The following is a 25,706-nucleotide window of genomic DNA, read 5'->3' as shown; positions in this document are numbered from 1 at the left end:
CACACTTTAAAGAATTTCTTGTTAAGGAGGCTGAATTAATTTTACTTTGTTGCTTAGAGCACATGTGGAGCTGAGGAGAGTTGAGAGCCAAGCTAAAAAGGTAGAGTGGGAACTGATTATTGAAAAATAAACAGAACTGAGGCAAAGTGCTTGCAGAGGGAAACCGACTAGAACTACCAGTTTTCCCTTTGCATCAGACTCTAGAACCTTTAGGGAAATTAATCTATTTCCCTTTGCTACCAGCTCTGCCTGAAAGGAGCTCCATTCAGAATGAAACTGAATAATTTTAGCCATTTTGCTTTGGCAAGATCTCTATTTAGAGAGCTTGGGCAAGGAAGCAATACCAAAAAGAGATGGAAGGCAAGAAAATGGCACAAAGGAAATGTGGAATGCACACACATGCATAAAAGAGGGAGAGAGAGGAAATTAAAGAGGACACATAAAAGGATGACACTTAGATAAGAGACAGAAGCAACACAATAATGGTAGGGTGCTACTATTCCAGATCCTCCAGCCCTATTAGCCTGAATTCGGATACACAAGCTGGTCATGCAATTTCAAGAGTGGGGAGAGCTGTATAAGCAATGTAATGAAAGGAATGTAAATGTTTTGTTGTTTTCAGGTTACAATAAAAATGCCTGGTCCTTTCAAAATTAGAAGCTGCTTCTTTAACACAGAGTTTTATATTTTACCTCTAGATCCTTTTGCAAGCATTACATTCAGAACTTGATTTTGCTTCCTCAGGAAATGAATTTCAGAAGTCAGAGAATTATGCTGCTCTGAGCCATGGATAAAAATGTTTGCAGAACCTATAAATATATACATAAAAATGATTTATGAGTCATCTCTAGGTCAGTAAAAGATTAAACTTTCCAGACAAGAACAATTTAACAAAGCAGAAAAACATGTTATGAAAGATATTTATCCCCTATATATTTTGAAGGTTATCATTGCTATAGACTGGAAGGCAATTCAGGTAAACTCTATGCTAACCAAAGCTCTGCATCCCAAGTAGCCACAGTCATTGTGCCAACGCTATCAAAATCGCTAAATTATCCCTGGAAGTTTTGGTATGCAGCCTGATACATCGTATATATCTTCAGCCAACAGTCCAAAAAAAAAAAAACGTGCAGTGTGACAAATTTCAAGAATTTCCTATGTCCTGTGAGACCATCACACACTTTTAAAATCAGGTGTATTATACTGAAGATAAATTCTAGTACCTCTTCTGTATTCAGACTGTGTTACTTTTAGCCATACCACCTCAGCCGAGAGCTATTCAGTTGTCATAAGCTAAACAGAGCGGCTACAGTTCCATTTTGCTGACAGTATCTGGACAAAACTCAGCACACTTTTGCCAGCAGTGTTCTGCCTCTCGGCCATGAGGCACAACACTGTTGTTTGCTGTGTGGCCTCTCTACGGTGGGCTTCTCTCGACATCCACAACAATGGGAGCCCCTGACTGCTGTGCTTCCAGGTACCTCTTTTGTCAAGAGAGCAGCTCTCCTGATTGGCATTTGTGTGTGGCCGCACACTGTCAACAGAAGTTTTGTTGGGAGAACTCTCCTGACAGTGACGTCTGTTGACAGAGTGCTGTAGTGTAACCATAGCCAGTGTGACTGGATTGGTATTTGCATGGGAGACCTTTGAGGAAAACCCTGGGAGGATGGCGCAGGGAAGGAGCGGTATTGGTTCTGTTGATGGCATTTTTGCCTCCAAGTTAATGCTGAATCAATGCCCGAAAATAATGCTAAGGGAATATGCTGCTGCATTTGCTGTTCTTTGCCTATGATTAAAAACCGAGATTCTTTCTGGCCACGTGTGGTCACTAAAAATCCAATAACAATTGTATGAGTAGAGGAGTTGACTCTAGTGTCCCAGATAAGCCTGGGCAATAATTCTGCCTCCCTACATGGCACATGTAGTTTGAAATGGGTCTACCATTATTCATGTGCCCTATAATGATGCACTGTTAAAACTGCCATGTTCCGCTCCCGAAGTGGCTATATTTCAATGATGAATGAAGCAATAGCCATGTGTAAAAGGCATATATCTGTGCATACTTGTAAAGCTCCTCAGGATCCATTGCGATTAATAGTGTATTTAAAATATATATTCTTCTTGAACACCTGACCCAAATGCTACTACTTTAGCACAGATCAAGACAACTAAATGGGTGCCAACTGCTCAGTTGATAAATAGAGAAATAACCGTGTAGCAAAAAAATAGTGGAATGCAAGCAGTGGATGCCTTTCAGCTACAGCAATTCAATTTGATGTGCTGTACTTTCTGACTAACCTCATTTTACTGCAATCCCAACTGAAGCTCCTAGCCACCACCTAACTGGAATATAGTGTGCCATGATACACACTTCTTGTCATTACTGAAAGATTCAAAGGCTCTAGAAGTCTGGCACTAATGGCATTTACCTATCTCTGTGTGAGAATTAAGGTAGCTACATTAACTCAAAAAATTTTTGCCTTTCAGATTTTAACAAAAGCAATTCAGCTTGAAGTGTCAGAACTTGATGATCTCATCTCGATCCCAGTTTAATATGTTGCCCATCACCCAGCTTTCTTATTACTTGACAAGTTACTCTGACAGGCTCTAGAATCTATTTGTTCTCTTACCTAACGAAAGGGAAATGTAGCTACAATGGCAATAAGGCCACCATCCTGTAATTAGACCCACTAGTATAACATTCTGCGCTTGTGCAGAGCCCCATCAATTTCACTGGGGCTCTGCATAGGTCAGGTGCCGGGGTACAGCTAGCTATTGAGAATGTAAGATCAGGGCCTATGATTACAAGATTACCACTGAGGAGTTTTATTTAAGTTACAGATCACAACAATGAAAACAAAAAGTTTGTAGACTTTATAGTTTTCCAAGAAAGGACTGACAGACAGATGAGCACCATAGAAAACAGCAGCAAAGATAAATAAATACACGGTCCCCCCACCCAGCCATCCCCGAACACTACAGACAAAAAAAGACTCTGCAGCTGCAAATGAAGCGCAAGCGTACACAGCAACAGCCCAGGGATTAAAACCCTTATCCAACCAAGCATTAGACACCTAGAAACTTCAGAATTAAAGGTTAAGCTTGCATTTAATCCTGATTTTAGTGAAAATTTGAACTCAAGATTAATTAAAGAATCATGCCACGACCTCCACGATTTATAAGGTGCTACAAGCCCAGAGGCTTCTGACTGTTTCTGACAAAGTAAAGATGACAAATAAAATGGCAACATGGCAAAATATGGCGTGTGCATCCACATTCATAAAATATTTATCAGACTAAAGTAATTCTTGGTATTATGGTCCAGCAAATAAACAACTCAGTATCAAATGAATTTAACATGCTGCCTGTCTTCATTTCAGTATATGTGTAACTTGTTTGTTTCAAAGGGAAACAAAATGAAGATGTTATAGAAAAACATAAATCATGTGTTGATATACCCCAAAGCCTAAATCTAGTTCATGTTCAGCCACAAGTTTGTTTTTACAACCCAATTCAAAATTAAAACATAAAACAGTGTAAAAATCTTGACAAAAGTGGCAATCATTGGCATCTGAAGAGAGAACATATACCTCTATACCCAAAACACATTTTGAAAAGCAACAGGAAATGCTGAGAAAATAATGTAGCAAAAGAGTGGCTTGTTACAATTAATAGCCACTTTTTCCATTCCTCTCCAAATTTTCTCTCCATGAACTAGTAAATCTACTAAAGTAGCAAGAAGACATATGGAAGGCAAGAGACCGTTTATAAAGAAAATATACTTTCAGTGAATTAATGGATGCCCTTTCCAGAATCTTTATGAAGCTGAAAAGAGTAGGAACTATTTCAGGGTGGTTATTTCATGATAACAGTATGGCTTTCCAGCTGCGTAAATACTTCATGAATGAAATGGGTGCCTTTTATGCACCTTTCCATCAGTTTAAATTATTCTTGAAAGTGAACTGCCATTTCTAGGTACTAGCCATTTAAACAACAGAAATGGATTGTAGGGATGATGTAAACATAATGAATCTTATACTAGTCTTAGTGAGCCTCAGTATGCAGACAACATGCATGTACTTGTTGCCTGCTTCTGATGTAAGTAATATTGTAGATTAATACATCCCTCCTGGGCGAAAGTATGAGGAAGGAGAATGAGAACAAAGTAATGTGTAGAAAAATATGCACCGTTCCATATACTTACTGCCTGCTTGGTTAAAGAAAAGTGGATTCCTTGAGAAAAAACTTTAAAACAGAAAGTCTGCTTTTGAAAGGTGCTGGTCAATTGACATATTTTCATATACTATCTGGTATTAGAGAGAGCTGACTGAAAACTGACTTTTTAAAAATTCCATCAGTTTCTGCTGCATTCATTCAAGTCATAAGATTGTTTTGTTATGAACTTCTTGCAGCAAGCAATTCTGATGACAGGCTGAGGAAAGTTGGCCACATTCTTTATTCCACAAAGGTCAGCTGGTGCTGCTATATGGATCACGCAGTGGACTTACAATATTCAGAGACTCCTGTGGAGAATGTCCCCCTCATGTAGGAGATTCTCCACAGACAGCTAATAATGATAGTGCAGCCACATCCTATGCTAACCACTCCCAGAACTCCTAGTATAAAATGGAAAAAAGGCAAAAAGATGAGGTCTACTACACTCAAACCTCAGCTACAACAAAGGCAGGTCTACATTATGAGGATAAGTCATTCTCGGCTATGCAATTTGAGTTACATAAGCAGTGTAACTCAAATCAATGTAGCTTAGATGTGGTTATTGCAGGGTCCACAGCACACTGGGTCAGAAGAAGAAACTGTGCCTGTGCCAGTGAATCCTCTTATTCATCATTTTCTGGTGGAGTGCCAGAGTCAATTTAGTAGGTCTTCACTAGACCCACTAAATTGTCCCCCAGTGGATTGATCAAGCCACCCTGTAATGGAGACAAACCCTAAGAGACTCTTAGGTCATCAGCGGCAAATAGAGAACTAGAGATAGATAGGACACTTCTTGCTCTAATTTACACAAGAGCTGGGCAGATCTAAAATTAGGTTGCTGCAAACAGCTCCCTGCAGCTGCCCTTGTCTCAGCTTGAACAAAATGAAGACTCAGCACCAATATCTTGAAAATTAAGAGTAAGGAGAAAACATGTGAAAAGCAAAAAAGTCTGTTTGCATTCATGTGTCAGCAATAAAAAAACAGAAGACAAATCCAGAAACTCTAGGTTCTTATCTGATAACAGAATGATTCCCAGGATGAAAAGACGTCCACAGCATTTAAACACTATATGGGTAGCAAAACAAAAAGCAGTCAAGTAGCACATTAAAGACTAGCAAAATAATTTATTAGGTGAGCTTTCGTGGGACAGACCCACTTCTTCAGACCATAGCCAGACCAGAACCTGAAGAAGTGGGTCTGTCCCACGAAAGGTCACCTAATAAATTATTTTGCTTGTCTTTAAAGTGCTACTTGACTGCTTTTTGTTTTGATAGTGTATAGACTAGCACAGCTCCCTCTCTGTTTCTATTTGGGTGGCTTGTGTGATGCTGTATGTGGAAAGGCCATATTGGATGCTTGTACACTCTGAAAACAATCTCTGCATCAGGACTGGATGCTTTATGCACTGGACAAAGTCAAAGACAGGTCACGAGACCCACATTTATGCAAACAAACAAGCACTGTGGTGGGACTGCAGCTTTTAATCCAGTTCTCTATGGAGCAGTGCCAAGGGGTTGATTGCACTGTATCCATATCAGAGCTTCGCTTAAGTTTTGGGGTTTTACTCTCAACCCACCCACATTCCTCCAGCAGAGTTAAATCACTCAGGCTTTACAAAAAAGTGCATTTCATTCATGATGAAATAAGATCTTACCTTGATTTCGTTCAATATCTGTTACTTGTCGTTCAAGCTGCAGCCTCAGTCTCTCGTTAGTTTTAATGGAGTCTTCTAAACGTTGTCTCAGTGTTCGAATTTCCTGAAGATGCTCCATTAATAAGTCTAAATAAATCAAGAGGTCCCTCTTCATTGTGAGAAAATGCTGATATTTTTACAAAAACAACAAGGAGTCCTGTGGCACCTTACTGACTAACAGATATTTTGGAGCATAAGTTGTCGTGGGCAAAGACCCGATACATTCGTCTGACGAAGCGGGTCTTTGCCCATGAAGGCTTATCCTCCAAAATATCTGTTAGGCTATATGGTGTCACAGGACTTCTTGTTGTTTTTGACGATACAGACTAACACGGCTACCTCTCTGATACTTGATATTTTTACATGGTTACATTTTAATGGTTACATTACATAGTGCAATGCGTGTGATGTCGGAAAAGAGCTAGAAAATCTTTTACAAATATCTTAGTGAGGAGGGCTAAATGAATGGTAATTCTGTGTTCTCAGGTAATCATAAACTTACCTTTTAATCTCGTCTAAAATTCTACTTGAAAGCAGTATGCGATCACACAATTTTCTAGTTAAACTAGTTTATTTATTTGGTTATGAATCTAAAGTTCACAACATAATTTCATTCCTAAACTTAGTCTATCAATTGTACACGATTTCCCATAGAACAACAGGATGGGCACCAGAGTAACTCATGTACAAAATAAATCTTTGCTGTGCAGTACGTAGAACAGACTCCATGCCTTAAGAAATACATCTGTTCTAACTAGTTTCAGTACAGTACCTTTTCCTTTTCGCCTTGCCATTTGACAACTCCTCTTCCTCGCCTCTAATGTTTCAGCCATAGTCAGGAACTTATAGTTCTAATTGTAACTATCTTATTTGTCAGTTTATCCATGTCATCTACTGCTGGCTTATTTTGAAATAATTTTCCCTGAACGCTGCACACTATGTCAACTGTTAAACTTTCATCTCTGTTTACTGCAAACTACTTTAACTGTCAGTTGGCACTTACTGAAACTATCCAGGTCAAACATGACACCATTTATTAATTATGCAGCACTTTTAGCTCTCAAGGAAATACAAGACTGTCTTTCATAAAATTAGAAAATCTGTCTTGTTCTTTTCAAATTTAATAATCTCTTGACAACATCTGTATTCCCTCAAGACTTGTCTGTTTAAGGACCGTCTACAGTATGTACAAAATTACAGTCCAAAACAACAAAAGCACAAACTATCATAGCTAATTTTGCTTCAAAGAGAAGATAGCTTCCATCATTGTCATCTCGATACACATGATTACTGAAATTACAATAATTATGCAAGATACTGGAAAGATGAAACAGATATACATTCCACATTACTTCTTAATTAGTTCCCTTGCGAATTTTTATTTATCTAATTTCCCCAATACATTGTGAATCTTCAGTGGGGGAAAAAAAATTACCTGGGGGAAACTTGTTTGGCACAACTGCCAGTTTGTCATATTCTTCCTCCACTAGGTCTTGTTTATGTTCAGGTGATCCAACAGATGACTTTTCTGACATTTCAAAGTCAAACAAGCTATGAAAAGCAGATGGCACAGGTGACTCATCCTTAAGCTGCTGATACATTGTGGTGGTCTTCTCATTATCCCTTGTGTGTCAAGCAAAATATTTTTAAATATATAATCATAATTATTGCTTTAGAAGCAAAATGAATAATGAGAAATTGGCTTCAAATTCACAGGAGACCATATAATGAGCACATTTTTAAAAAGATATACAGTGACATACCACCATAAAGCAGAGATAAGAATCTAGGGTGAATCCAGGTCCTTATGAAGTCAGCAGGAGTTTTGTCATCTGGGGACTTCAGTAGAGGAGCCAGGATCTCACCCCTAACGTTTCTTTTTTAACACTGATCTATTTTAAGTGCCTTTTATGGCAAGGGGACTTGAGGTGGTCTTAAAAGGCATCTGAGCATTGCTCCAGTGCAAGATAACCTTGGCCTGGAATAAAACCAATGTAGGGAACTTCACTGCACTTGCTCCCCACACCTGCAATGAAAGGGTGTTGTGAGAATGAAGTCAGAGAGCAATGCAGTTTGGATGGTCATACTGAGTCAAATCAACAGTTCACCTAGCCCAGTGTCCCATCTTCTGACAGTGTTATGCCCAAGACACTTCAGAAAGAATGAGCAGAACTGGACAATTAATCAATTGGTCAATCATCAATCATCTGCCTCCAGCTTCTGGCAGTTAAAGGTTTTGGGGCCCAGAGCATGGGGTTGTCTCCCTGCCTATCTTAGCTAACAGCCACTGATGGGCCTAACCTTCATGAACTTATCAAATTCTTTTTTGAGCACAGTTATACTTTTGGCCTTTACAACATCCCAAGGCAATGAGTTGCTTAGATTATTGCTACAGTTCAGTCCCAGGTGGAGGAGAAACTGAAAGATACCTTAAGGACATTTTTGCCAACCCTCCTCTCTCAGCTGTGCTGAGCATCCAGCCTAGATATTTCATGCTACTCTGGCCTAGTTATGCTAGCCTAATTTTATGTATGCTAGTAAAAGGAACAAAGTCTTGGTAACCTGACACCCCACTTTAGTGGCTCTACTGTTACACCTTTGCCGAGAAACATGGAGATATGGCTAGGTTTGTTTTCTATAAATATTTTATTAAGAAAATGTGTATTAATGGAACATGTGATGTATAAGTAACAGCCATCCCAAAGAGCAATTGAGTTGAAGTTCCTCTATAAAACATGTAGACTCTGTCATTTTAATACACAAGTTTAATACTAGTCTGCAACAGTACTCTTACCTTTGTGCGAGTGCATAAAGTTTGGTAACTTCTGCATCCAATGATTCTCCTGCACAATAAAAATATTTTAAAGGAAGAAAAATAAACTCAAAATTAAACGGGATATCTCATTTTAACTCTGAATTAATATATTGGTATAATTTAATGGCTAATTGAAAGGTGACCTGTAAAGCACAAGTATAAACCACCCTAAGTAAGAAACAGTATAGGAAGTGCACTCATCAGTCAGAGAATGCACAAATAATGTATTAATGCCAAATTCTATCCAGGTGCCTTGGTGTGGAAGAGAGGGTACAAGGCATAATTTTAACCCATGCTAGCACATACCAGAGCAATATTCCTACCTCATGCTCAAAAGAACAGTAGGTGAGGTGTCTGTCAACCATTCCATAGCATTTTATAACTTTAGGGTCCTGGGTCAAGGCTCCATAGTACCTACTGTTGTGTACAGGATAACAAAGTGCAGGGTGCGTACTAACAAAAAGAGGAAGTAGTAAGAGTTCCATACTGTTTTTGCCTGGCCACCCTTACACACTGCATTCTGAGTAATGCTTCCCTGACCTCCAGCAGGACTTTGCCCCTTGTCTTTCAGATTGTAGTGCGGATCACAGTGCAAGTAACTCTTCAGCTCTAGAGATCTGGGTTCAAAATATAACCTGAATCGCTAGTGAACTAGTGAATCACTAGTTTGATGAGGTCATCTTAGTCCCTTCTGCTAAGCCGCCATGTGACTAAGCCCACTGGCCATCCGGGCTCAGAAAAGGCACAGAACTTGAATTTGAGAGGTACGTACTGAAGGTTGGGATTGAAATGGACAGTCATGTCTGTGCTAGTGCTTTAGTCAGTTCTTAGTAAGCCAAAAGTTCTGTGTAGTCCTATACACATCATTTTATTTTAATGTGCGATTCACTACAGTACCATAGTGTTAAATATATTGAATTGTCTCAGTTTTCAGTGACTTTTCACTGTATATAGGTACCATCTATTTGTTGGAGTGGGAGTTAAGACATTTTAATGTTTATGTGCTACAAAATCTTCTTATTTGCAATGCAAGTATCAATTGAAATCACTAAATACACTCAATTTTTGCTTTCTTGGCATGACACACTAGTTACAGCATCTTTTTCACATATGCAGCCTCTTTAGTACAAGTAATCAAACTATAACATGCTGCAGCTATTTTTAAAGAAGGACAAGACAGGGACCATTGTCAATGGAAAGATTCTTATGAATACTTCAATGGGAGCTGATCAGACCACATAAGCATGATTCAAAAGGCCTACAAATCAAAAGTATTTGTCACTGCACTAACTTCAGTGGCCCCTGGACTGGGTTCTATACTGAAAAATTCTGGAGTCTGTTGTTGAAACAGTCATTGTTTTTTCTGTACCCTGTGGCTTTAGTCTGAGTATTTTTGGTTATTTGGTGTGTTTGTCTTGTGACACAGGAACAACTTGAGACAGAAGGACCCAATAGCAATGACAATGACAAAGTTGAGAATCACACATTGCAAGAGCATTAGAATTAATCTGACTTGCAAAGGAAGGGACAGCAGCTGTTTGACTGAAAGAACTGTACTGGGAGGGTCCCTCCCACAGTGACTGATGTGAAGCAAACAAAACATACATACACACTGATTTCCAAGGCAAAAATACTATAATGAAAATGTTCAGATTTCAGTAAAGTATTTATGGATCATAGGTAACAAGCTGGGAAATATAACCACATACCATATAGAAACTTCTTTTCCAGCTTCTCAAAAAGTTGCACACTTTGATTCAGCTGTTCACGGAAGCCCTCAGCAACACAGTAATCAACATCACTAGCTTGAAGCAATTCCTCAAAAGCTTTAATAAGGCTGGTCAGGTGGTGATGATAGGTGAGACAGATGCTGTGTATCTCTTTAATTTGTTGGCGTTGAAAGGAGAGCTCTCGAGCTTGAGAATGGACCAGTGAGTCATACCTGAAAAAATGAAATTCTCTCTGAAAAGAATTTTTTGGCCATAACTAACATTTAAGAACAAACTAAAATTAATGAAAATTCTATTTCTGGACTAGAATGTTATATAAACTCAATTTCTCTAAAAATGCCCTACAGCAACAGTGACAAAGACATCCTGCCCTTACTATTAGGCTTTGTATACATACTGATAACTTTCAGGTGATTATGATTTATGTAACTGTTTAATTTATAAGAACAGCTGGAACTGAAAGGATTAATTCGCTTGGAGGCCATCAAAAACACAGCATCAACCTGATTCTTAGAATCCAATAAACAAGTGAGTCGGATGGCATAGTGAAATAAATGGGAAAGGATGTGTAAAAAGGCTAAAAATAAGAGTCTACAATGGTTGTCTGTGAAGGGCCAATGGGGTCAGGTGAGATCCACCTTCCCCCGAAACACATACTGACTGCTGACCATCAGAGGTAGAATTCTGGACTTTGTGAACCAGTGGTTTCATCCAGTATGACAAATTCTAGGTTTCTTTTTGATACGTTTATTACTATAGATGTCATCGTGACAACCAACCAACTAAATTCTTGTAGTTCAATAGGTAGTTTAAAAATTTCAACTCAGAATATCTGAATGTATACCTCACTTGCGGCTACAGATGTCCACTTTATATTACAACTATCCCTATCGCTGATCTGCTTCTTTCTGGAGCAGCACATACCTTGGGGAGGAAGGGACTAAAAAAGGCAAAAAAACAAACAAAATATGGGGCATACACAAAATCTATGACAGTGTAGATTGTTATGACATTTTTATTTCCATTTGTTTAGGGAGAGCTCTGTAACTCATGTGTCACTCTGTCACTTGTGAGTCACGCAGTCCTACCTAATCCATGGCAATAAAAGCTTCATAGCAGTTCATCCCACCCCATCCCTTAGGTTACGTACTTAGATCCAGTGCTTTTTTTTTGTGCCGGTACTAAACATAGGCATCTCGCCAGCCCCAGCCACAGAACTGGCTGGGGGAAGGGGAGCTGGATGAGTACCAGCACCTCTTTTTTCACAAAAGGCACTCCTTAGATCTATGTACGCCATATGTATGAAGTGTATTTTTAGGCATGCAAGTTCATTTATTTTATGGAGCAGGTGGGTATTTCTCTAAGCTAACATTAAAGTGCCACATAAAGAGCTTGCAAGCATCCTCAGTCATAAATTATGGCAAAACCTAAAGGTCTGAAGACATTTCTGTGTTCCACCTGCTACCATCAGGTAATCTCTATGGTGGGAGTGGGGACATTTGTAATATAAAGTGGACCCCTATAGCCACAAATCTGTCAAGGGCCACACACAAGTGAGGAGCAAAAGAAAAAAAAGAAAAGCTCCTCAAGCTCCACACCCATGGGGGGATGAGGGGAATTGCCAAAGTGCAAGGCTTATCCCCAAGACCTAATTAACTCTTCTAGGGGCCCGGAGCTAATAGATTTTGTGAGCCTCCCCTCCCCCCAGCCTCTGAGGCAGAGCCAAAAACAAGGGGTTCAGTGTGCAGGAGAGGGCTGGAGGTAGACGTGAAGTGTCTGAGCAGGAGGTAGGGCGCCGGGTTGGGCTGGGGGTGTGGGGGCTGGGCATGGCAGTGAGAGGTCTCAGCAAGAAGGAAGGTGCAGGAGTGGAATCAGAGTGGCGGTGAAGAGTCTAGGCAGGAAGGAAGATATAGGAGCAGGCTGGGGGTCCAGGTGGGACAGAGGGTGCAGAAACAGGGTGGGGGTTGTGGTGCAGAGTCTGGTAGAAAATAAAACTTCTGGCAGACTGGGAGGGTGTGAGAAGAGGCAGGGGACTGGGGCACCGACTTGATTCCCCAATCCCCTGCAGCTTCCATGGTGGGTACAGGTGGCTCTGCACTTGCAGGTACCATCCCCCTGCCGCCTCCATTGGCTATGATTCCTGGCCAATGAGAGTGGTGGGGGGCACTATCTGCAGGGAGCATTTCCCTGCAGCATGCATGGTCACTCCTCCCTCCTGACATAGTTGCTTCCCTCCTGAACTGCAGGAAGTCAGTGCAGGAATTGCAGCCACAACAACCCAGTGCAGCTGGAGCACCAGCTGTGGGGGGCAGGTGGGAGGCAAGCCCCAGTCCTCACAGGACAGATTAAGGTATGGTTTCCATCCCAAGGGGGAAAGAGTGTCTTTTTGACAAACGGGTTGGGTAAAAAGAGATCCATATTCTAGGATGGAGAGTGTCAGTCTGGTTTGAGGATAAATTACTTAACTGTTTTTGCCTCCATTTTTCCATATATAAAATTATGATACTTCCTAGCCTTAGAGGAAAGATTCTCTGGTTTATGAACCTCTCTTGTAAGGCTTCGTTCGTTGATTTCAATGTAGAGTGCTTTCAGATGCTGGAATGGAGGCCACCATGGTATACAAGTGCCACAGATTGTCATTATAAGTGCTAGCATTACTATTGCATACATAAATTTATGTATTGCACACAGCCAAGAAGGTTCAACTGACCACAGAAGTGCTTCAGACTATGTCAGCTCTGATGTATAATGTGAGTGCTGCAAAATTCCCGGAGCACTGATTGTGTCTTTCACTCATAGACGATGTCTAGATTATAGTGATTTGTTGACAGTAGTTTTTGTCGCAAGATGACTTCAGACAAAACTTCTGTCGTCGGAGAGAGGCCGAACTGACCGGCCACTCTCTCGACAAAATGACCAACCAGAAGCACAGCAGACAGGGCTGTCCAGGGTCCCAGAAGCCCTGTTTGTCAACAGAGGGCTCCTGGATTGCCCAGACCAGCTTTCTATCGACAGAGGCATTTTGCCTCATAGGAAGTGGCATAAGACAGTCGACAAAAGTGATGCATTCTGTTGATTTACAGTTTTGTCGACAAAACCCACTAGTGTGTACATAGCTAAAGACTTTAAGGTCAGAAAGAGCCATTGTGATCACTTCGTGTGACACAGACTTTCACACACCCATTCCAATCACAGACCTATAACTTCTGGCTGAGTTACTGAACTCCTCAAATCATGATGTGAAAACTTCCAAGTTACAGAGAATCCACCATTTAGTTTAGTTCAAACATAAAAGCAACTTGTGCCCATGCTATAGAGGAAGAAGGAAAAAATCCCTAGGGCCTCTGCCAGTCTGGCTTTAGCCATGCCCTCTCATAGAGAAACCTACAAGAGAAAGAACCTCACTTGAGAAATCAAACAGGAGACAGTATCCTGAAGGGAAGATTTTCATAGCTCTTGGATGGAAGAACAGCATGTGGCATAAAACCATCCTGGGAGTATGATATGGATGTATTAGAAGTAGTTCTTTACTAGCAGAAAATATTTTTTCACTTACAAGGCCAACTTTTAAGTAAAAATCTGTCCCTTTACATTAAAAGGAACGAATTCTAACCTTCCCCACTCCGTTGCGGACGTATGTAAATATGAATATCCTGGAATTACCTCCTATCGTACTGGTGCTTGCACTTACTCATAATGGCTAAAACTGTATTGGCATTACTCACTTGGATGGTGAAGTTTCTCTAAGTTTGTTTTGTAGGCGATACACTTCATCGAGAAGATGCATATTTGCAATTTGCTCTCTTTCAAGTTCAGCCTCATTTTCTACTAATAGCTGCTTCAGCTTTTGTGTTGTTTGTTCATCAGGTATTTCTGTAGAATGTGAATTCAGGTTTTCAATATGGATTTCATAATCCACTTGCTGATGTACTGTCGAAAACATTCTGGTCTCTTGTTCATCAGCATTTTGCACTTCTGTAACATGTCTTTCCAAGGGCAATTCAGCATCATTCAAAACTATATTAAAAATATCACCGGACAAAAAATGCTTAGCAGGCTGCAAATGAACTATGAACATTCTGTATTTTTCAAGCTCAGACTTCAGATCCTTAATTCTTTGTCTCAATTCGTCTACGTCATCTATGACTTCATAATCATCAAATGCATCTGTACTTGCTACGCTCAGTTTGAGAGAAAGTAGACTCTTTGATCCTGAATATGTTGTAGCTGAGTCAATGTCCTGGTTATCCATGAAATAAAACTCTTTATTGAGCTCTTTCGATGACTGTAGAATATTATTCATGTCGCTAATGTTATGAGGAGTTACGGTTGCTGGAAATAAAAGGACTATATGTGAGCATAACTATTTACTCGACATTCTGCTCGTATCAGCACCTGAACAAATCTCTTCATTCCCACTAGGGAATAAAAAACTGCAGTAAGGCCTGGTCTACACTAGGGATCAAAGTCAATCCCAGAGATGCAATTCTAGCCACGCCATTTGAGTAGCTCGAATCAACATACCAGGATCAGCGAGGTAGCCGAGTTAGTCTCTATCTTCAAAAACAACAAGAATTCCTGTGGCACCTTATAGACTAACAGATACTTTCGAGCATAAGCTTTTGTGGGCAAAGTCTTCCCTGGTGTAGATAGGGCCTCTCTGGGCTGACGTCGATGTGCCTTACTCTACACATCAGTGTGGAGTGCCACAGTCAACAGCCAAGCCGAAATAAATCAATTTTTCCACTATACACACAGCAAAAATGGATCCCTAGAAGATTGATTGCAGTGCGCCGACCCCCCGTAAGTATAGACATGCCCTTAGTTTGTATCTTTGACCATGTCATCTATGCCCACTAATCTATCTGACACTTCTCGGATTCCAATTATCCGTTCATCTTCCAAATATCAATTTTCAGTATCTAAAATCCAGTTTTCTCCCCAAGCAAAGCTTTAAAAGTATACTTGCCACCTTCAGTTCCAGATGAGTGACTACTACTATGTCTAGTATCTTTCAACCCATCATGGATAGTCCTTTAAACTCAAGGCATTATAACACTGATTTACAAGCAGACTGAAATTCTTTTTAAAAACTAAAAATTAATTTCATTTTCTATTCAGCTCAAATATCCATTTGCCACCAATTGGAATTTAAAGCTTAATGTATCTTAAAAGATAACTAATAAAAATAGCAAAGTTGGAAAAGCAAGGTCTAATCAGTTCTCTTTAAAATGTGGCCTGAATAAAATACATAATACCATGTGGCATTAAAGGTTTTATTGGTGCTCATTTAGGATGCCCTACACAATTTGCACTCAGCTAAGCCACTCCTGAGCAACACCATCAACAGAAATTCATGCCAGTAAAACCTCTACACAGCACATATTCTATATTTATTGGAGTAGTGGTGAGTACACAGAAGTTGATAGGGAACTGAAGTCCTCCTGTTACAAAGAAGCACAGTTCTACTATCAAGCTATGCAAAAGGTCACTAATTTTTGTGATTGTTCATCTCCCTCTTTCTGGAGCATCTTGAAATGAGACCTGATCCCCTTACACATACATTCTGGACAAGCACAGTGTACTGGTAAACCTAAATTGTACTAGCAGTAACAGAGAGAAAGCCGTACTAGTCTATATACTATCAAAACAAAAAAGCAGTCAAGCAGCATTTCAAAGACTAACAAAATAATTTATTAGGTGAGTTTTCATGGGACAGGCCCATTTCTTCAGACCACTTCTTGGTTCTGAAGAAGTGGGTCTGTCCCACGAAAGGTCACCTAATAAATTATTTTGTTAGTCTTTAAAGTGCTATTTGACTGCTTTTTTGTTTTGTTCTAGAAGTAGGATACCCAAAGCATAAATCCTATGATCTCAATGGCAAACTGTTAGATGAAGAGAAACATAAGCCTGGAAATTGCTAATGAACTAATAAACAAATCTGGAGGACTAGGGATGGCTCAGTTGTCTTCCTTAGACTGTGTGGCTGTTTCTACGAATGCCACTTTCTCCAAAAGTGGCATGCTAATAAACAGCCCAAAATATGCTAATGAGGTGTGCATGTAAATTCCCGGCGCCTCATTAGCATAAGGTCAAGACGGTCTTCCGGACTCCAAAATGGCGTGTAGAAGCGTGGCCCCTGGGGGGGTCTTCCAGAAGAAAGTCCTTCTTCCAGAAGCCCCTTCTTCCTAAAAATTTTCAGGAAGAAGGGGCCTCCAGAAGGAGGACTTTCTTCCAGAAGACCCTCCCCCGCCCAGGGGTCGTGCTTCTACACACCGTTTTGGAGTCTGGAAAACTGTCTTCTGGACTCCAAATCATGTGACCTTATGCTAATGAGGCACCAAGAATGTACATATGCACATCATTAGCATATTTTGGGCTGTTTATTAGCATGCCACGTTCGGAGAAAGTGGCATGTGTAGAAACACCCTGTGTATGTGGCCCTTTGGCTGTAAAAGCCAACTATGGGAAATGTACTGTGAAGACCCTATGGTAATTTCATTTATTGTGACGGAGCCTGTCACCAGTTGGTACTGGCTGAAGGCTATCATAGATCTTGTCTACTTTCTTGAGTGAGAACAAGGAGGTTCAACAGCTTCCTCATTGAACCTTCACAAGGACTGACAATAGGCATTACAAAATCCAAACATTCACAAGTGAATTCACAAAAAGGAACTTTCATCCTAATTTCTTAAGGACTCAATCCTGCACCATGCTTAAGACCAGCAATGGTTTCCATGGGAGTTGAGGATGCTCAGCATTTCACAGGTCTGAGTGATAAGTCAATCCAAAGTCTTATTCCTAAAAAGAATGTAGTGGAAGGGATATGAATGTCTCAGCTAAGAAGGAGCACAAGCAAATAAAAATATCTATGCAAGCTGGATCCAAGGATGGGAAGGAAATAGGTGACTATGCTGCACTATCTACCCCACGTGCACTGAAGGGCAGGATGATGATCAGCTTGATAAATGGATTGCTGCATCTGCTTACTTATGTTGTTCAACACTCCAGGTGCTTTTGGGTCACAAGACAGCAGTAGGCTTGAGAAAACGTCATTGCACCAAGATTCAGCGGGAGATCCTGAATAAAAGAATAAGATATATTTCTTAATAGTTTGCTGGCTACGCCTACTTATTCTCCACCAGAAAGACAATCCTCTGCGACTTTTGCAGTTGGTTGCTTTAATGATTATGATGTCCCAGAAGATTGTGAATTCAGGCGAGGAACAAACAGTAAAACTTGATGAATTCTTAAGCTGAGTAACCTTGTGTTCATAACAATGTCTTATATATCAAAGGGGACAAAGAGGGCAGCAGGGAAGAGAAGATTTGGAAGTTGCATTGTTTTCATTTAGAATGCTCATTATGATTTTTCATAAAACATTAGCTGCTTTTTAAAGCAGAAACTGTTAGTACACTTTAAGGTACTAAACAAAGTGTATAGTATAAATATATATCCTGTGATCCCTTACTGACTGGCTTCAGAGGGATTACTCCTGTAAATAGAAGTAAATGTGCGTAAAGGTTCCAGAATTAGTCTCCTACTCAGTACTCCATATGCAACTAGATAAAAAGTACTTCAAACCCTCTCAAAAAATAAAATAAAATAAAATAAAATATGTAGTACATGATATTAACCCCATTTACATTTTCATTAAATGATTCAGTTAGGTTTCAACTAAGCCAAATATCTTCAAATAATTCAGATAAGCACAATGCTATCATTCTGTTGCTTCCTCCCTGCATTTCATAAGAGTGTGGAGAAGTGCATACTAATGAACATATTTAATTCACACAGCTGAGGAGGTTTGCAGTACAGTGTTCGGAAGTCAGGCCCACAACTCATTATTTTTTATTGGAAACTGTGCTAATAAATTCTTGTGAAAACATAACCCTTAAGACACTAACCTGGGGACAATTATTCTACTAATTAAGTAAACAATATTTGAAACCAACACAAAATGGTAAAAGCGGGCAATTATCTACAGTAGACTCAGTTATCTACAATTATTTACAGACAACAATAAAATAATATATTGTAAGATTAGTAGCACACATAGTGCTGCTTTCTCATTATCACGTTATGTCCATGTTCTACCTTGACTGTTTCTCTGATCCATGTCCATCTTATTTTCATTCTTCTCACAAGTATCAAAGCCAACACCTTGTGAGTCCACCTGGATCTCTTCGCAATCCAATCTGACCAAGGATTTAGCTAGAGAATATAAAGAAAAAAAATAAAGGAACACTTAGGTAAGTGACTTTTACAAAAGGAAGACAGTAAAACAACTAATGTTCCAAAAATTCAAAATGGTGAAGTCATATAAAGAAGAAATGCTGGAATAAACATAAAAACACAAATATGCAGATTGTGGAAATGGTCTATGCACATATATTTCAAATATGTAAATTAACTATCAAAATAATTAGCATAAATTTGAACATCCAACACTTTCTATCCCAGATGAAGTTCTCGTCACAAAATTTTGCATCACGAGATGCATACATGTAAGCCATCATTACCCTTTATATGTACCATCATCATCATTCTCTAACAGAAGGGCAATCCTCTGACTTGGCAATTAGCTCCTGTAACGATTAACATGTCCCAGAAGGTTGTGAATTCAAGTGTTCTATTTTTCAGTTTTTTGTGTACGTTTACAACAAAGATAAAATTCTCCACAGAACTTCACTTCCGCCTACTTCACAGACCCTGCTCCTGCTGAAGTTAATGACCAAACTCCCATCAGTTTTATTAAAAACAAATAAATAATAAAGGAGAACACTTTATATGGCATTACTGCAGGCTAGTTGATAGAGCACTGGATTAAAAATCAAGAGACCTGGGTTCTATTCCTGGCCTGCTGAATGACCTGGGGCAAGTCATTTCTCTATCCATGCCTCAGTTTTCCCATCTGTAAAATGTACATAATAATGCTTGCCCAGTTTTCAGGTGAATTTGAGATCTGATAAAAACACCAGAGATGAGCGATCATTAGTATGATCAAAAGGAGTAGGACAAGATTCCTTGCTAATTCTACCCTGTTTACACTCACTCAAGCACATGGGTCATCACTGCCTTTTTTTAACACAAACCTATTAATGTTGCTGAGAGCACAGTCTATTCCAGAGCTGCTCCATTGCAGAACATCATACTTTATAACTCTTGACTCTCTAATTGCACCTCCTTAAAATAATCTTTTTCCTTCTAGACTTGCTGTCCCACCATCTTCAATTATTGATCTCACAGCTAGATATACTTTTTCACCATACTGCATCTTTATAGTATGGTCCCAACTTGATACAGATTTTGCTCATAATTTGTTTTTATTTTCTTTATAATTAGATTTAAATTACTCTCTCTAAACTGGAAAAAGCCATTTGATACCTTGACTGCTCAGTGGTAAAAATCAGATATGTTCACTTGTGCTACATAAACAAATACACTACCTCTATACTTTGATCTCTGCAAGTTTTCCAATAGGTCTGGACTCCTATAAATAAATGTTTCGGTTAACTCATATTTATTTAAATATGCTATGAGACTATCATTTGTTTATGATGTATTTTATGCCTTGTGAACTGTACGCTTTCATTGCGTACCAAACTTTGTTACTTTTTGGCTGTAAAGACAAAGCTAACTAAAAAAAAAGGATTTTTAGGCTACAGATGCGTCCTCAAGCAAACTGTAAGATTAAGCAATATTGTATTATGTAAAAGTGATCTACTTTTTCTTTCCACTGTAAGAAAAGAAGCAAATATTTCAAGCAGTACTAGCTGTTATTTTATCTACCTTTTAAATGCAAATATTTATTTACCTCTCACCAATACTGTTTCGTGTTCAGGCCTCTCTTGCAGATTTTCAATTACAGATCCACTTTTACACTCCTTTAGACCTTCATCAACTACCATGAGCCGGGGCTGTAGGTGCGTGTCTGGCTTCTGTGTACAGGAGGTTAAGGGAATGTTTCCTAATGATCTAGATGATTTTAATGGAATGGGTAAACGGGACTTCTTGAATGGATAAATGAAATCACTCTGAAAGACAGATGAAATAAAACATGGGGTTTGGCAATGGGTATGAGAAACTTGATAAGGAAGGGATAAACAAAATCAGCAGGAAAAAATACTAGTAAAACTGTGTGCATACCAACTATGAGCAATACTACGTAATTTCAGAAACAAGACAGCAATAACCTTGCAAACACTTTGGGCATTCACAAGGAAGCAAGATAGCCTTCTGGCCCAGGCCTTTAGAATTTTCTAAAGGTAAATAAGCGCTACTTATGAATCCAATGCCCTGTGCCAAGTGGCTTCTAGAGGAAGGAACCGAGACTGCAGATTCACTGTCTACCAGTAAAGACTTTTAAATAAAAAGTATATCTCTTAAGACAATATTGCGTCTTCGTGTGCCTTAGAGGAATATATATTCATCTCATTTGTCTTCTCTAACCTCTAGTTCCTTTTGGATCTCTGTGTGTCTTCCGTAACTCTATTTCCTTCCAGAGAATCCTCTCAACCTCTACTAAAGCATTTCCTTCTCTCTTCGCTCCAGCACTGGTGGAGAGTAGTATTATTGGTTTTTTGTTATGTCTCATAACAAATAATACTCTAGTGTCATGTTTTCATCCAGATGCCCTTTGGGAAGTTCCTTAAATGTTATCTAGCTGTCCAAACTGGAGAAATGAAACAGTGAGATCTCAGAACTGAGAACTCTTGCACTACGCTGATGAATGCTACTGAATTGTGTGCAGTAATAATAAAAATCAATAATAATGTCAAGTAGATCTGATTTACTCCTTTTGTTATGTAGCTGCTCCACCAGCATCATGAGTGCTGTAATATCTTTTATTATTTTGTATTCTATAATGTTTTTCCACATTCATTTACTAGCACAATCATAGTCTTTACACAATTTAAAATAGTAAAGAGCAAGTTCCATTTTCCGAATGATATATTCAATTCCTTTGGTACATATGAACACAATATCACTTGGAGGTTTGACAATAAATCCAATGTTGATAATCATGAACTTCTTTCAGTTCCATGTCAGGGCTTAATCCAGAAAAAATAAAAGGTTCTGATACTGAGAGCCTAAAGAGACCTCTTGATCAATACAAACTCACAGTGTACTCCCTATTCAGAAGAGGCTACAAACTCTCTATTAGTAGTGCACAATATCAAAAGCTGTCCTTATCACTTGCATGGACGCTAAATCTTCAAAGTGACCTCAACGCCACTTCTAAAGTTGCTGATTCACCTATACATGTACACATCTTTGCAGACACCATTTTTCACATCAGTGTGCATACAACTTTTGAGGCCATAAGCAATATGCATTTGCAGCAGGGTTCCCTGTATGCTGTTTGCTTGTGCGGCTGCTCAGGAGAAATTCAAATACTGCCCAGCTGATTAGCAGAGTGCCCGCAGCTAGGTTTTGTGTTTTGATTGGTGGTGCCATTTGAAGATGCTTTGGTGCACATAAAAAAATTAATTTAGCACATGGATGGAAAAGATTAGTGGAAATGCTGATTTACAGATCAGGCAGTTAGGGGCCCAACAACTGACTAAGGTAGGCAAACATAGTCTGCGCTCAAAAATTAGAGTACCTACAGTTTCAAAGGCCAGTTTTGCAAATTTGACCACACTTGTCTAAGAAAAAGAAAGGCAATGTAAAAAGTTCAGTTAAACCAGAGGACTGAGACAAAGGAATGCTTGTTGTGAGACATTAGGCAAGTCTTCTTGTTTTCTTTAGCACCAAGTCTCTACTAAAGACTCAATACCAAGTCAGAATGGTATAATTTCACAAACAGCCTCATGAACAACTCTCCTAAGTAAAAAGATAGTAGAAAATCAAGAGCTTATGCAATAATTTAGTCACCTGTAAAACTGATTATTGATCAATAACTATTGATGATTGATATCAAATGTTTGTGGTTTGAAGCTTAATGAATTAATGTTTCTAAATCAAACAGAAGTATAGGATGAAAGGCACTGTATTGTACGTACAATTACCTTCAATATGTTTGGCACAGTTCCCTTTTACTAATTTTTAAAATTACATTAAAAAAGGATTAACGTTAGAAATGAAATACTCTTCTCATTGTTACGTCTGCCCTGAACTGTTAGAAAGGGAACTTAAACAAACTTACTTTATTTGCTCTGCTTGGAACAGAAAGTATTTCGTGCTGCTCACCCTTCTCACATGCATTTTCTTGCTGAGATTCTGCATTTAATCTTGAATGTTTTGTTTTTTCTTCTGAGGCTCCTCTTTTGCCTTCGTGTTTGAATCTCATGACATTCCCCTCGATAGTCATTGTTTGCGTAGCTGTATCTTTCAATTCCACTTTTAAAAATTCAAAATCCTTATTAACCTGTGGAGCGGTATTGAGATAAAGCCTCTCTTTTCCATCAAAAGCTGATTTCAATTCTACTTGCTGCTTTAAGAATTTATTGACCTGTTTGAAATGTCTCAGTTCAGTTCTTAGTTGAATAATCATTTGCCTAAGATCTTTCTCATCCTTATTCTCTACATCTTCACTTGAACATTCTTGCTCAGTTGTGCCCAGATGATCTATCAGTGCCATTACAATTTTCATTTGTTCTTGTTTGCTTTATCCAGAAGGGGGGGAAAAACAGAAAAGCATGGGTTTTGCATTTTGTTTAAGATAACAAGAACACCTACTATGCAACACTCTTGTAAAGACCTGACACGGTGTAGATTCTTGGAGATTCCATTTTACTTTCCAACAGATTTAAGGCACAGCTTCTCAAACTTTTTCATAGATTGTGTTGTGGTTACTTCCCTGTCACATTTGGAATGATGCAGATTGCATCCCCTCTTTCCATTTGTGATCCTCTAGCCAACCTATAGAAACCATGGCAGCGGCTTACATAAAATCAAATCCGGAAGGTATGGATGGCCAGATTTTCAAGATTGTACCTTCCCACGCAGGCATATTAAAAGAAGTGCCTCTTGAAAACAAGGGAGCTGCTAGGTTTCGAGTCCTTTTAAAAAATTTAAGTTTTCCTATACAGTCAGCTGCCTTTTAATAAAACACAGAAGCTGGAAAAAAGCAAGAGCAGCCATTAGAATGTAACAGCCTTGCTCTGCACAGAGCATCAATAAGTGTTCCACAGTTAGCCAGGACCAGGAGCCACAGTTTGGAAAGCTATATTTTTAAGATGAAACACAAGATAAACAAGAGACATAAAATGACAAGCAAACCCGCACATTTTACAGCTGATTTCATATGTCTAATCAAGAACTGTTTGTGCTGCTGAAGATAAAAACAGGCATTTAAAAACAACTGCTTTTATACAGCTGGCATTTGAAATGGAGGATGCTAACTATACTCTTTATGCCTTTTTTTTTTTCTGGCATCTAATATCAATAATGAGAATTAAGTTACCCAACAGCACAGGCTCATCACTAGTCAATCTGGTAATTTATAGTAGGACACAGAAAAGATTACACACAAGAGTGCTACAGATGATTGTAGTAGAATTGCTCATTACCAGACTTTTAAGTAAGGTTAAGAAATAAAACAGCATTATATATTCATCTTTTAAGACAGTAATATTGTCTCATCTGCCACTCTCTATTTTCCTGATGACTAAAATCATCTACATTTCTTCCCTGGTTTGAATAGGAATATAGAAACAGGGAACTGATTGAGCATATCCAGCCGTAGAACTGATTTCAAATGCAGAAGACAGACTTTGGACTTGGGTAGCTGCCTATGGATCAGAGTTTTGGATTCGAGGTCCTGGCGGTGGGACCACTGAGAACATTGCATGAGGAATGCCATTCACATCACTCTCCACCAGGCCCCCCAACAGGGTGAGATAGTTGCCCCAGAGTCCTGCACTTCAGCCACCACCACTGCTACTTTGGCAGTGGTGGTGGCTGTAGCTCCAGGCCCCTTTGAAGTGCCGTGGCAACATGGCTCTGCTGTAGTGCATGGCTGTGAGGAAGGCGTTGGGGACCAGCATTGTGGCCCTGGCAGCACTAAGGGCTGACTGCTTTTGGCCCTTCCCCTTCCAAGGCATGGAGCCAGACTCCTTCACTCCCACCATGAACCGGGCCCTAGAGTGGCCATCATTCCCACTGACAGAATGGTGCTGATGATATCTGAAAGAAATCACACTTAACTTGTTATAAGGTCATTACAACTGGGGAGGAGCAGAAGGGGGAAAGCAGGTGTGGGGAGGGAAGATCTTCAAAAGGCAATGGAAAGAAAGAAGATATAATTCAGTGTCCTACAACCATAGGGATTTAGTGATTCTCATAAGGAACTTGAAAAAGGGCTACTTAGGCCAATTCAAGGCAACAGCATTCTACTGGCAAAGCAATACCAAGAGGCATGATCCCTGACTGACGTGGCTATGCCGGCAGAAGTCCATAGATTTTTCAACAACCCATTGTTGGCACATCTACCCCTCTTGCTTTTATAGGAATAGCTTTTCACTTGTGGGGGTTGGTGCTATTATACCAGTACAAAGCACAGTTTTGCCAGTATAGTACAACAGCAGTAGGAGTCATTGTCCCATAAAGTATTCCTATTGTAGACATGGTCTTAGTTCCAGCTCAGCCGCTCACTGTGAATGAGTGATTCTCACCTCTTTGTGCCACAGTTTCTCCATCTGTAAAGTGGGGATAATAATCCTTACCTACTTCACAAGAACACTGTGAACCTTTATCAATTACTTGTATTGGTAAAGTGCTTTGAAATTCTTAAATAAAGTGAACATTATTGTTAACATTACACCTTTACTGCTCTTTTCGGGGGTGCATGCTGAGGAACAGGTAATTATTTCCAGCAGTCTTTTGTCTGTAGATTTTCCTGTGTGACCAACGACAGTAAAAGAATAGCACCGAGGGTTCTACACACAACACTGTAAGACCGGAATGAATTCAAAGCTGGAACTCACTTGAGGGTCTCTATTGAAAGTGAACTGCACAAGGGCAGACTAAGTGATTCATGAAGTTCAGCAGAGCTCCGAGAGTGAATGCAGGCAGAGTACCATTGGAGGGCCATCTGCTCTTATTTAACTAATAAATTTGGGAAAAAATCTATTTAAAAACACCTTCCTCTAAAACTCTGGCTGTGGGGGGGTTCCTTTTTTGAAGAGATTTAATGTGCTGTTGAAAAAGCTAACGTGCTGCTGTAAAACAGTCAGAGCTGTAAACTTCCTGTTCAGTAACGTCAGTAAAAACAAGAGTTCTCACAAGCAAGCATAACAAGCTCCC

At 39.4% G+C, this 25,706-nt stretch overlaps 1 protein-coding gene across 4 annotated transcripts in view; it reads right to left on the bottom strand.

The window, feature by feature from the left end:
* CDK5RAP2 (CDK5 regulatory subunit associated protein 2) overlaps positions 1-25,706 on the bottom strand; it is a 145,420-nt gene that overhangs the window by 19,359 nt on the left and 100,355 nt on the right. For 2 of the 4 annotated variants that reach the window (XM_075015126.1, XM_075015127.1), the window contains exons 22-31: positions 22,606-23,065; positions 20,272-20,491; positions 18,552-18,668; positions 17,445-17,534; positions 14,180-14,786; positions 10,434-10,666; positions 8,704-8,752; positions 7,345-7,532; positions 5,871-5,996; positions 693-809 (exon numbers count right to left, since the gene is read on the bottom strand). In XM_075015126.1, the coding sequence (XP_074871227.1) occupies positions 693-809; positions 5,871-5,996; positions 7,345-7,532; positions 8,704-8,752; positions 10,434-10,666; positions 14,180-14,786; positions 17,445-17,534; positions 18,552-18,668; positions 20,272-20,491; positions 22,606-23,065 (2,207 nt within the window). The remainder of the gene's footprint in view (positions 1-692; positions 810-5,870; positions 5,997-7,344; positions 7,533-8,703; positions 8,753-10,433; positions 10,667-14,179; positions 14,787-17,444; positions 17,535-18,551; positions 18,669-20,271; positions 20,492-22,605; positions 23,066-25,706) is intronic. The other 2 variants (XM_075015128.1, XM_075015129.1) reach the window with 2 other exon arrangements.

The sequence above is a fragment of the Carettochelys insculpta genome, chromosome 21 (assembly GCF_033958435.1).
Source record: "Carettochelys insculpta isolate YL-2023 chromosome 21, ASM3395843v1, whole genome shotgun sequence".
Lineage (NCBI taxonomy): Eukaryota > Metazoa > Chordata > Testudines > Carettochelyidae > Carettochelys > Carettochelys insculpta.
The sequence above is the reverse complement of the archived record's forward strand: the minus strand, read 5'-3'. Positions and strand labels throughout refer to the sequence as shown.